Raw genomic sequence first — 13,680 nt, 5'->3', positions numbered from 1 at the left:
TTCTTATATTACATTATTAGTTTATGAGTACTTGTTATCGTTTTCACATTTTTGCTGATACTCATACTGTACTCCTGCTTTGCTGTACTCACACTGGTTTATCTCCCAAGCCTCAGGTAGATCACGCTTCCCTGACTCCCCCAGACAGGTTTCTCCTGTACCCTCAAAACATTTATCAACGTTCTCATTTTATATTTATGTGTAATTTTACATTACGTTCACCTTTCTCATAAATTTTGCTAGATCAGGAACCGTGTCTTTGGCCACTGTTACATCCCCAGAATGTTGACTAGTGTTTTATGAGTAGAAGATGCTCTGTGAACATTTGTTTGGTTAATTAATTAGGTACCAGTTTGGTAGCCAAAATATGATACTGAAGGTTTATATTGTGAATGTGGAACTGTATTGAAACATTAATGTTATTGCTGCCATCCCCAGGGCAATAGTCTGACCTTGATTGACCTCCCCGGCCATGAGACTTTGAGGCTTCAGTTCTTAGAGCGGTTTAAGTCTTCAGCCAGGTAAGAAGGAAAGAAGTGAAGTGGGCTTGTCTAGGTCTGTATCTGTATATCAAAGCCACTCATGTGATTTGCTCTGGTGGTGTTTGGGAGGCAGCATGGTATCCTGTGGTAGACCTTGAGGTGACCTTGGGGTCAGCCAGTTCTGGGTTGCAAGTCCACCTTCACGGGGATGATGAGGATTTTATGGGATTAAAATGCTTAAAAAGTGTTTTTTAGTGTTTAGGAAATGTTAACCCTTCTTGTCATTGTTACTAAATGTTTGCATTTATTCTGAAGATGAATTTAATAATGTATATGACTATTAAAATCTGAAAAAAGAATTTTAAAGCCGGGATGAATCCTAGAAGTTATTAAATGCCAACATCATATATATATATATATATAGTGGTTTTTTTTTTTTTTTTTTTTGAGACGGAGTCTCACTCTGTTGTCCTGGCTGGAGTGCAGTGGCATGATCTCGGCTCACTGCAACCTCCACCTCCTGGGTTCAAGCGATTCTCCTGCCTCAGCCTCCTGAGTAGCTGGGATTACAGGCACGCGCCACCACACCCTGCTAATTTTTTATATTTTTAGTAGAGACGGGGTTTCATTATGTTGGCCAGGCTGGTCTCGAACTCCTGACCTCATGATCTGCTGGCCTCGGCCTCCCAAAGTGCTGGGATTACAGGCGTGAGCCACTGCGCCTGGCCCATATATATTCTCAAATTACCTAAAATTGATGTTTCAAGAAGTACAGAACAGTATTTCTATATTTCTTTTAGTGTGTGCTGTGGTGTTACTGACTCTTAAGTTCTTCCCTAAAAAGTCTTATGCTGCAGTTTCAGATGCTTCTTTTTTGGTCTCTAACGTTAATAAGAACTGAAGAGGAAAATCAATATGCCACATTTCACTGATTTGAAGACACATTTTAATATCTCTGAATTTGGAATATATCTTATAGTTGATGGTGTCATAGTTTAATTGGCAGTATTTTCTCTTAGCAGTCCCTAAAATAATGTCTTTAATTGGCAGCATTTTAGTTTTGATGGAATGAAGTAGTAGATTCTTTCCCTTTTATTGAAGATGTCTAGACTGAAATTTCATTATTGCATCTTTGCCCACAAGATGGTGGTGATGAACAATTTGTCACAGATAAGAAAATTCCTTGGACAATTGAGACAAATCTAGAACTGGTAAATTTTGCCATAATTGGGTTTTTATTTCCAAGTAAATTTTCTTTTTCTATTGCCAGTTCTAAATATTTTATGATTTGCAGTATAACTACTCTGTGATTCATGTATTTTGGGTAAATAAAACATGCAAAATATGAAGATAAAACTTAGTTCAAATAAATTATAATCATGATAACATGCAAGTTGAAAAGACGTTTACTATATTGGTATGTGACTTTTTTTTAATCCTACTTTCTGGCTTCGCCAAGTTTCCCTAGTGGCTATTTTCCCTCTCCTGATTTGAACATATGCTGTTGCTGTTCTTATCATGGTTCCCCTCCCCGACTTTTTAAACATTGCTTATTTGATTGTCTGAAACCAATAATATCAGTTTCCTTTTCCTGAACCTTAAACACTTTAACTTTGATCTTCCTCACATCTTCCTTTTATTTATGCTCCTTTTTAACCCCCATCCATACTTTTTTTTCCTCTTACATTCCAGTGATGAGAATTACCAGGATGCTTATGGTCTTTTGCTCCCCATTGCTTGAATTTTACTTCTTCCCTGTAGATTCAGTTTTCCCTCGCTGAGTATACGTTTTAGAAGTGTTTCCAGAGAGGGTGATGAGTAGTCAAATGTTTTCAGTCTTTATTCATTTGTAACTCTATTTGGCCAGCATTTTGGAATGTCTCTTTTAGCTGAGTGCAGAGTCCTGGGTGGCAGCCGCATCACTCCCGACCTCATCCATCTGTTGCAGATGAGAATGCTGATGCCAGTCAGTCTAATTGTCATTTCACTGTAGTAAGTCTGCCCGATTTGACCTTCTATCCAGGGATAGATTTTTTTCTGTTCAAGGATGGATTTAGCTTTATCATTCTTGGAATTCAGCTGTACTATTCCAGACCAAAGATTCTCCTCAGTTTTGGAAAATTCTCACCATCGTTTCTCCAGATAGTGCTGTTTTCCCATTATCATTTCTCACACTCTGGAATTCTTATGAATGTTATTGAACCTTATTGTTTTTGCCTTTCTTGTTTCCTATTGTATCTTCCAGATCTTTCTACTTCGCATATTGTAAGATTCCCTCAGATTTGTTTTCTAGTTTATTACACTCTTTTCAGCTGAGCATGATCTCTGCTTAACTTTTCCATTGATATATTAATATCATTTACTATATTTGTCTAAAATACTTACCTTTTCAAACCAGCCTATTTCTTTTTATACTATTCTATTTTTTATTGTAGTTTGTAGTATTTTCTTAAATAATTTTAAACATTTACTTTATAGATAGCTTTATTATCTTAGTTTTGGGGTGCTGATTATTCTCTTTGGGGTACCAGTTATTCTCCCTCATAATTATTTTCTTCTGTGCCTCGTAATTTTTGCTCCAGAACCTTTCTTCAAGAGCAACACATCGTTGATATTGTGGTTGTTTTTCTTTAATCCTGTAGGATATATAAGCCTTGCTCCATAAGGAGCTCACAGTTCCTTCTGTTGGGGCCATAGGGCCTCAATAAGTCTGGCCCAATGTTTATGTAAACCTTTCCCCGTGGGGGTCTTATACCTGGAGAGAGTATAAATTCATACCCTATATCTGTGCGAGGCAGTGGAGGCCTGCTGTTTCTAAGGGAACTTTTTTTTGCAAGCCCCGACCTCCCTGAGACTATTTTAAGTTGTAGGCTTTGTGCAGGGCATTCAGTTCTAGCTCCCCAGCTGCATGTTGGCCATTGCATGTCTCTTATCTCCACCTGGGCATTCAAACCCTTGCCCATAAGGCTTGTATTTTTTTTTTTTTTTTTTGAGATGGAGTCTCGCTGTGTTGCCCAGGCTGGAGTGCAGTGGCGCAATCTCGGCTCGCTGCAAGCTCCGCCTCCCAGGTTCACGCCATTCTCCTGCCTCAGCCTCCTGAGTAGCTGGGACTACAGGCACCCGCCACTACACCAGGCTAATTTTTTGTATTTTTAGGAGAGACGGGGTTTCGCCGTGTTAGCCAGGATGGTCTCGATCTCCTGACCTCGTGATCCGCCCGCCTCGGCTTCTCAAAGTGCTGGGATTACAGGCGTGAGCCACCGCGCCTGGCCGTATTTTGTTTTTGTTTTTTTGTTTTCTTTGAGATGGAGTTTCGCTTTGTCGCCCAGGCTGGAGTGCAGTGGCGTGATCTCAGTTCACTGCAACCTTCGCCTTCTGGGTTCAACTAACTCTTCTGCTTCAGCCTCTCAAGTAGCTGGGATTACAGGTTTCCGCCACCATATCTGGCTAATTGTTATATTTTTAGGAGAGACTGGGTTTCATCATGTTGCCCAGGCTCGTCTCGAACTCCTGACCTCAAGTGATCCGTCCGTCTCAGCCCCGCAAAGTGCTGGGATTACAGGCGTGAGCCACCGCACCTGGCCCCCGACCTGTTGTCTGCAGTTTCCCTGGGCTGCTGCACTTTAGCTTTGATATCTCTTTGTTTCTGTCACATGAGGAGTCCCACTATGGCTGCCCTAATTCGAGCCCTACCTGGTCACTGTGCTTCTAGTTCAAGCGCCCTCTAAGATTGCTTTGTCTTCCATTTAGGCACCAATATTCTTCATAAGACAGAAAAGCATGAACTGCACAGGTCATTGTGTCACGCCTCACTGTCTGACTCGGTTCTCCTTCATTTCCCCATCTCCCTGTGTACCAGCTTACCTTGACTTCACCAGGGAATGTGTTTCACGTATTTGTGTCTTGAACATACTATAGGCTGAGTATCCCTTATCCAAAATGCTTGGAACCAGAAGTGTTTTGGATTTTAGATTTTGGATTTTTGGATTGGGGATACTCAACCTGTACTTTCCAGACAGTCTGTGCCCCAATTTTTGGTCTAGCTAAGCTTCAACTCAACTGTTACATTCTCCTTAAAGTTGCCTTTCAGCTGGTCTCATTTTAATGATCTTTCTCTTTATTCCTGTTACACATGTGCATAGTTCTGTCTTGGCATTTATCATATGGTTCTCTATATGATGATTTGTCTTGGAGGACAGGCATCATTTCTTACTGTCTTTTTTCAGCTTCAGTCATTGATACACAGTAGCACTCAATAGTTCCTTGTTAAATGAGGATTTATGTTATATGATAACATATGCACAGACCTGCATGTGTATCTGCTGAGTGTTAATCACCAAGATTGACTTTGAAGAAGTTCAAGATAGTTTTTCAAGATAATGATGTCCTGTTACATGTTCACATGCCAGTTTTTCTTGTTTTCTCCCTCCAGGGCTATTGTGTTTGTTGTGGATAGTGCAGCATTCCAGCGAGAGGTGAAAGATGTGGCTGAGTTTCTGTATCAAGTCCTCATTGACAGTATGGGTCTGAAGAACACACCATCATTCTTAATAGCCTGCAATAAGCAAGGTGCCATCATGTTTTCTTGCAATAATAATTGAGTTTTTGGGGGATTGCTGCTACTAAGAATTATTTCCATTATTTATAGTTGTTATTATTGAGGAGGAGATATAATTGCTGTAAAGAACTATAAATTGAAGGATTTTTAATCTTAAAATTTATTTCTACTCCTACCTTTTCACCAGTCTTCTAACCAGAAGACCAAGGAATGATAACCAAGTGACTGCTAACTGATTTTTCTTTGATATGGTGTTTTTTCTGATTATAAATTATTTTACTTTACCAAGTTAAGTTCATCAGATTGACAATATGTGATATCAGATGCACAGTTTTGGAGGGTGGAGTCTCTGCTTTCAAACAAGTTTACTGTACAGCACTTTTATCAAGGGGAGTTTGCTGAAGTTGTTTTCTTTTAACCTGATAACCATTGAAAACTTTCTAGTAATCCCCAATAAAACTGGGCTTCAGTTCTGTTACCTGTACAATAAGATAGACTGGTGGATCTGTTCAGGTCTCTTTCAGATCTGAAATTCTGATTCCATGAAGAGTCCAAGGCATTTCTCAGAAGTGACCAGATAATATTGATAATGCCTTATTGGGAATGCAGTTATTAGCATCATTACCTGACCTCTTTATTTCCCTGATTGAGTATAAGGAAGGGAGTTACTGTTTATTTGCCATGGGCTTTGTGCCAAACCAGAGCTTGTTTCTTACCTTTAATACCCTTAATGCTTTAAACATACTGTCTTAGGATCAACTGGAAACATGCTAAGTTTACTTTAAAATGACAGGGAATTGTCTTTTGGCATGTGAAGGCACTTCTCATAATCACAGCACTGGTAGGTTTTCTTTCTGTTAAACTGAGTAAACTTATGTGTGTTTTGAATTGAGAGGTCTGTAAGCTGTGGAGAACTTTAGTGAAAGCTAAAGTCAGTTTTAGGGTCATCAGCATAATATGTTTATAAGCATTATCTTGGGAAAGCCCCTAGTGCAAGTATAAAGCTTACTTTGATAGAGAAGGAACTAGTGATAAAAGGTCTTTTTTTAAAAAAAGAGAAAAGAAACTTACTGGTTTAAATAGGGATTTTCCTTCTGTGTAAGAAGTCTTGGGGAAAAAACTCATTCTCGTTTAAACTACAACAGTGTCTTTATTTCTTTACAGATATTGCAATGGCAAAATCAGCAAAGTTAATTCAACAGCAGCTGGAGAAAGAACTGTAAGTGTGAAAGAGGCCTGTTGGTTAATTATATATCTTAACACTTAGACTGTAAGCAGCATATTCATGTTTCGTTTGGTTTTATGTGATTATCACAATTATAGACTGAAGATTAGTGTGATAAATGTTTGTTAAATAATTTACAAAATAATGGAATCACAAAAACTTACAAGGGTGCTTATAGATATTTTAAAATTTCATGGAAAGAAGATTTTTTTGAAACCATAAACTTAATTTATTTTACCATTGTTACTAAATCATTTATGGTTGAAAGGTTTTAGAAGCTAAAAGTTTACATTCCAACTTGAGAACGGTGTTATTTCAGTGAGTGGAAGTGTTTGTTCACCACTCAATAATGCCTGTGAAGTGGTATTTAAGGATGCATATAAATAATAAAAACTGAGAATCAGGAAAAAAGAAATTAAAACATTTAAAAGCCACTTTGGAAATTATTGTTGACAGAATAAGAACAGAACACTGAGGAAGACTGCAACTCTTTGATACTATATTGTAGCTTCTTAGATTGTTAAAATACTTGGCAATATTATATATCCTGCTTTGAGTGTTTCAAAGTTTGTAAATTGAGCTATAAGCTTTTGAATTTTAAGGCATCTAGCATGTCTTCTGCGTTATGCCAATTTGTAAGAGCTAGCCAAAAGCTGGCATAGAAGAAATGATCAACGTTTATAGTAAAGCAAGTTATGTTTTCTTTTTTTTTTTTTTTTATTATACTTTAGGGTTTTAGGGTACATGTGCACAATGTGCAGGTTTGTTACATATGTATCCATGTGCCATGTTGATTTCCTGCACCCATTAACTCGTCATTTAGCATTAGGTGTATCTCCTAATGCTGTCCCTCCCCCCTCCCCCCACCCCACAACAGTCCCCGGAGTGTGATGTTCCCCTTCCTGTGTCCATGAGTTCTCATTGTTCAATTCCCACCTATGAGTGAGAACATGCGGTGTTTGGTTTTTTGTCCTTGCGATAGTTTACTGAGAATGATGGTTTCCAGTTTCATCCATGTCCCTACAAAGGACACGAACTCATCATTTTTTATGGCTGCATAGTATTCCATGGTGTATATGTGCCACATTTTCTTAATCCAGTCTATCGTTGTTGGACATTTGGGTTGGTTCCAACTCTTTGCTATTGTGAATAGTGCCGCAATAAACATATGTGTGCATGTGTCTTTATAGCAGCATGATTTATAGTCCTTTGGGTATATACCCAGTAATGGGATGGCTGGGTCAAATGGTATTTCTAGTTCTAGATCCCTGAGGAATCGCCACACTGACTTCCACAATGGTTGAACTAGTTTACAGTCCCACCAACAGTGTAAAAGTGTTCCTATTTCTCCACATCCTCTCCAGCACCTGTTGTTTCCTGATCTTTTAATGATGGCCATTCTAACTGGTGTGAGATGGTATCTCACTGTGGTTTTGATTTGCATTTCTCTGATGGCCAGTGATGAGGAGCATTTCTTCATGTGTTTTTTGGCTGCATAAATGTCTTCTTTTGAGAAGTGTCTGTTCATGTCCTCTGCCCACTTTTTGATGGGGTTGTTTGTTTTTTTCTTGTAAATTTGTTTGAGTTCATTGTAGATTCTGGATATTAGCCCTTTGTCAGATGAGTAGGTTGCAAAAATTTTCTCCCATTGTGTAGGTTGCCTGTTCACTCTGATGATAGTTTCTTTTGCTGTGCAGAAGCTCTTTAGTTTAATGAGATCCCATTTGTCGATTTTGGCTTTTGTTGCCATTGCTTTTGGTGTTTTAGACATGAAGTCCTTGCCCACGCCTATGTCCTGAATGGTATTGCCTAGGTTTTCTTGTAGGATTTTAATGGTTTTAGGTCTAACATATAAGTCTTTAATCCATCTTGAATTAATTTTTGTATAAGGTGTAAGGAAGGGATCCAGTTGCAGCTTTCTACATATGGCTAGCCAGTTTTCCCAGCACCATTTATTAAATAGGGAATCCTTTCCCCATTTCTTGTTTTTGTCAGGTTTGTCAAAGATCAGATAGTTGTAGCTATGCGGCATCATTTCTGAGGGCTCTGTTCTGTTCCATTGATCTATGTCTCTGTTGTGGTACCAGTACCATGCTGTTTTGGTTACTGTAGCCTTGTAGTAGAGTTTAAAGTCAGGTAGCGTGATGCCTCCAGCTTTGTTCTTTTGGCTTAGGATTGACTTGGCGATGCGGGCTCTTTTTTGGTTCCATATGAACTTTAAAGTAGTTTTTTCCAATTCTGTGAAGAAAGTCATTGGTAGCTTGATGGGGATGGCATTGAATCTATAAATTACCTTGGGCAGTATGGCCATTTTCACAATATTGATTCTTCCAACCCATGAGCATGGAATGTTCTTCCATTTGTTTGTATCCTCTTTTATTTCATTGAGCAGTGGTTTGTAGTTCTCCTTGAAGAGGTCCTTCACATCCCTTGTAAGTTGGATTCCTAGGTATTTTATTCTCTTTGAAGCAATTGTGAATGGGAGTTCACTCATGATTTGGCTCTCTGTTTGTCTGTGATTGGTGTACAAGAATGCTTGTGATTTTTGTACATTAATTTTGTATCCTGAGACTTTGCTGAAGTTGCTAATCAGCTTAAGGAGATTTTGGGCTGAGACAATGGGATTTTCTAGATATACAATCATGTCATCTGCAAACAGGGACAATTTGACTTCCTCTTTTCCTAATTGAATACCCTTTATTTCCTTCTCCTGCCTGATTGCTCTGGCCAGAACTTCCAGCACTATGTTGAATAGGAGCGGTGAGAGAGGGCATCCCTGTCTTGTGCCAGTTTTCAGAGGGAATGCTTCCAGTTTTTGCCCATTCAGTATGATATTGGCTGTGGGTTTGTTGTAGATAGCTCTTATTATTTTGAGATACGTCCCATCAATACCTAATTTATTGAGAGTTTTTAGCATGAAGGGTTGTTGAATTTTGTCAAAGGCCTTTTCTGCATCTATTGAGATAATCATGTGGTTTTTGTCTTTGGTTCTGTTTATATGCTGGATTACATTTATTGATTTGCGTATGTTGAACCAGCCTTGCATCCCAGGGATGAAGCCCACTTGATCATGGTGGATAAGCTTTTTGATGTGCTGCTGGATTCGGTTTGCCAGTATTTTATTGAGGATTTTTGCATCAATGTTCATCAAGGATATTGGTCTGAAATTCTCTTTTTTGGTTATGTCTCTGCCAGGTTTTGGTATCAGGACGATGCTGGCTTCGTAAAATGTGTTAGGGAGGATTCCCTCTTTTTCTATCGATTGGAATAGTTTCAGAAGGAATGGTACCAGTTCCTCCTTGTACCTCTGGTAGAATTCAGCTGTGAATCCATCAGGTCCTGGACTCTTTTTGGTTGGTAAGCTATTGATTATTGCCACAATTTCAGAACCTGTTATTGGTCTATTCAGAGATTCAACTTCTTCCTGGTTTAGTCTTGGGAGGGTGTATTTGTCGAGGAATTTATCCATTTCTTCTAGATTTTCTAGTTTATTTGCATAGAGGTGTTTGTAGTATTCTCTGATGGTAGATTGTATTTCTGTGGGATCGGTGGTGATATCCCCTTTTTTGTTTTTTATTGCATCTATTTGATTCTTCTCTCTTTTCTTCTTTATTAGTCTTGCTAGCGGTCCATCAATTTTGTTGATCTTTTCAAAAAACCAGCTCCTGGATTGATTAATTTTTTGAAGGGTTTTTTGTGTCTCTATTTCCTTCAGTTCTGCTCTGATTTTAGTTATTTCTAGTCTTCTGCTAGCTTTTGAATGTGTTTGCTCTTGCTTTTCTAGTTCTTTTAATTGTGATGTTAGGGTGTCAATTTTGGATCTTTCCTGCTTTCTCTTGTGGGCATTTAGTGCTATAAATTTCCCTCTACACACTGCTTTGAACATGTCCCAGAGATTCTGGTATGTTGTGTCTTTGTTCTCGTTGGTTTCAAAGAACATCTTTATTTCTGCCTTCATTTCATTATGTACCCAATAGTCATTCAGGAGCAGGTTGTTCAGTTTCCATGTAGTTGAGCAGTTTTGACTGAGTTTCTTAATCCTGAGTTCTAGTTTGATTGCACTGTGGTCTGAGAGACAGTTTGTTATAATCTCTGTTCTTTTACATTTGCTGAGAAGAGCTTTACTTCCAACTATGTGGTCAGTTTTGGAATAGGTGTGGTGTGGTGCTGAAAAAAATGTATATTCTGTTGATTTGGGGTGGAGAGTTCTGTAGATGTCTATTAGGTCCACTTTATGTAGAGCTGAGTTCAATTCCTGGATATCCTTGTTAACTTTCTGTCTCGTTGATCTGTCTAATGCTGACAGTGGGGTGTTAAAATCTCCCATTATTATCGTGTGGGAGTTTAAGTCCCTTTGTAGGTCACTGAGGACTTGCTTTATGAATCTGGGTGCTCCTGTGTTGGGTGCATATATATTTAGGATAGTTAGCTCTTCTTGTTGAATTGATCCCTTTACCATTATGTAATGGCCTTCTTTGTCTCTTTTGATCTTTGTTGGTTTAAAGTCTATTTTATCAGAGACTAGGATTGCAACCCCTGCCTTTTTTTGTTTTCCAGTTGCTTGATAGATCTTCCTCCATCCCTTTATTTTGAGTCTATGTGTGTCTCTGCACGTGAGATGGGTTTCCTGAATACAGCACACTGATGGGTCCTGACTCCTTATCCAGTTTGCCAGTCTGTGTCTTTTGATTGGAGCATTTAGCCCATTTACATTTAACGTGAATATTGTTATGTGTGAATCTGATCCTGTCATTATGATGTTAGTTGGTTATTTTGCTCGTTAGTTGCTATAGTTTCTTCCTAGCCTCGATGGTCTTTACAATTTGGCATGTTTTTGCAGTGGCTGGTACCGGTTGTTCCTTTCCATGTTTAGTGCTTCCTTCAGGAGCTCTTTTAGGGCAGGCCTGGTGGTGACAAAATCACTCAGCGTTTGCTTGTCTGTAAAGTATTTTATTTCTCCTTCACTTATGAAGCTTAGTTTGGCGGGATAGGAGATTCTGGGTTGAAAATTCTTTTCTTTAAGAATGTTGAATATCGGCCCCCACTCTCTTCTGGCTTGTAGAGTTTCTGCTGAGAGATCAGCTGTTAGTCTGATGGGCTTCCCTTTGTGGGTAACCCGACCTTTCTCTCTGGCTGCCCTTAACATTTTTTCCTTCATTTCAACTTTGGTGAATCTGACAATTATGTGTCTTGGAGTTGCCCTTCTCGAGGAGTATCTTTGTGGCGTTCTCTGTATTTCCTGAATCTGAATGCTGGCCTGCCTTGCTAGATTGGGGAAGTTCTCCTGGATAATATCTTGCAGAGTGTTTTCCAACTTGGTTCCATTCTCCCCATCATTTTCAGGTACACCAATCAGACGTAGGTTTGGTCTTTTCACATAGTCCCAAATTTCTTGGAGGCTTTGTTCATTTCTTTTTATTCTTTTTTCTCTAAACTTCCCTTCTCTCTTCATTTCATTCATTTCATCTTCTATGAGCGATACCCTTTCTTCCAGTTGATCGCATCTGCTACTGAGGCTTCTGCATTCTTCGCGTAGTTCTCGAAACTTGGCTTTCAGCTCCATCATCTCCTTTAAGCCCTTCTCTCCATTGGTTATTCTAGTTATCCATTCTTCTAATTTTTTTTCTAAGTTTTTAACTTCTTTGCTATTGTTTTGAATTTCCTCTCGTAGCTCAGAGTAGTTTGATCGTCTGAAGCCTTCTTCTCTCAACTCATCAAAGTCATCCTCCATCCAGCTTTGTTCCGTTGCTGGTGAGGAACTGCGTTCCTTTGGAGGAGGAGAGGTGCTCTGTTTTTTAGAGTTTCCAGTTTTTTTGGTCTGTTTTTTCCCCATCTTTGTGGTTTTGTCTACTTTTTGTCTTCGATGATGATGATGTACAGATGGGTTTTTGGTGTGGATGTCCTTTCTGTTTGTTAATTTTCCTTCTACCAGACAAGACCCTCAGCTGCAGGTCTGTTGGAGTTTACTAGAGGTCCACTCCAGACCCTGTTTGGCTGGGTGTCAGCACCGGTGGCTGCAGAACAGCAGATTTTCGTGAGACCACAAATTCAGCTGTCTGATAGTTCCTCTGAAAGTTTTGTCTCAGAGGAGTACCCGGTTGAATGAGGTGTCAGTCTGTCCCTACTGGGGGGTGCCTCCCAGTTAGGCTGCTCAGGGGTGAGGGACCCACTTTAGGAGGCAGTCTGTCCGTTCTCAGATCTCCAGCTGTGTGCTGGGAGAACCACTACTCTCTTCAAAGCTGTCAGTCAGACAGGGACATTTAAGGCTGTGGAGGTTCTCGCTGAGTTTTTGGTTGTCTGTGCCCTGTCCCCAGAGGTGGAGCCTACAGAGGCACTCAGGCCTCCTTGAGCTGTGGTGGACTCCACCCAGTTCGAGCTTCCTGGCTGCTTCGTTTACTTAAGCAAGCCTGGGCAATGGCGGGCGCCCCTCCCCCAGCCTCATTGCTGCCTTGCAGCGTGATCTCAGACTGCTGTGCTAGCAATCAGCAAGACTCTGTGGGCATGGGACCCTCCGAGCCAGGTGCGGGACACAATCTCCTAGTGTGCCGTTTTCCAGGCCCGTTGGAAAAGCGCAGTATTAGGACGGGACTGACCCGATATTCCAGGTGCCGTCTGTTTCCTCTTTCTTTGACTAGGAAAGGGAACTCCCTGACCCCTTGCGCTTCCCGAGTGAGGCAATGCCTCGCCCTGCTTCGGCTCGCGCACAGTGCGCTTCACCGACTGTCCTGAACCCACTGTTAGGCACTCCCTAGTGAGATGAAACCAGTACCTCAAGCAGAAATGCAGAAATCACCCGTCTTCTGTGTCGCTGGGGCTGGGAGCTGGAGACCGGAGCTGTTCCTATTCGGCCATCTTGGCTCCACCCCCGCAAGTTATGTTTTCTTATTGCTTTTGTGTAAGGCCTTGAAAAGGATCTGATGAGGAAAAACTGTATAAATTCAACTTTTAAAACCTTTTCTCCCCACCATGATTTACTGACTCCCTTATTCATTTAAGAAGCACCTGTAGTGCATCCAGTGGATGCCAAGACTGCAGTCGGGAGCAGCTGTAGGAGGAAATGTGTTCCTATACTCAGGAGCTTAAAATCTAGTAGAATGTAGTCAGCTTCGGGCATTGGCAAACTTCTGCCTGGGCCTGCAAGCCAAGAGTAAATCGACATTTTTAAAGGGCAGGTAAAAAACAGAAGAAAAATATGCGACAAAATATTTAATTTCTGGCTCTTTGCAGAACAATTTTGCCGGCCCTGCCTATGCCATTTTTAGTGGTTCCTTTCCTGTCTGGAGCTGCGAGTTTATCACCCTGTCCTCCTGTGCTCTTGATGCTCAGTCTCTTGGATTGTATCTGTTGTTGCCATTAGGTTAATAAGGACATTGGAACAATTGGATGGTTGGGTTTTTCTAAAAATTCTCTTGCAA

General features: G+C 40.2%; 1 protein-coding gene across 3 annotated transcripts in view; it reads left to right on the top strand.

The window, feature by feature from the left end:
* The window catches only part of SRPRB (SRP receptor subunit beta), a 30,451-nt gene that overhangs the window by 4,780 nt on the left and 11,991 nt on the right, over positions 1 to 13,680 (top strand). For all 3 annotated transcript variants that reach the window (XM_055295402.2, XM_063610730.1, XM_055295400.2), the window contains exons 4-6: positions 439 to 521; positions 4,915 to 5,051; positions 6,205 to 6,259. In XM_055295402.2, the coding sequence (XP_055151377.2) occupies positions 439 to 521; positions 4,915 to 5,051; positions 6,205 to 6,259 (275 nt within the window). The remainder of the gene's footprint in view (positions 1 to 438; positions 522 to 4,914; positions 5,052 to 6,204; positions 6,260 to 13,680) is intronic.

Source organism: Symphalangus syndactylus, chromosome 10 (genome assembly GCF_028878055.3).
Source record: "Symphalangus syndactylus isolate Jambi chromosome 10, NHGRI_mSymSyn1-v2.1_pri, whole genome shotgun sequence".
NCBI classification, from domain to species: Eukaryota; Metazoa; Chordata; class Mammalia; order Primates; family Hylobatidae; genus Symphalangus; species Symphalangus syndactylus.
Note: the sequence above shows the minus strand (reverse complement) of the source record. Positions and strands in the feature narration are given on the sequence as shown.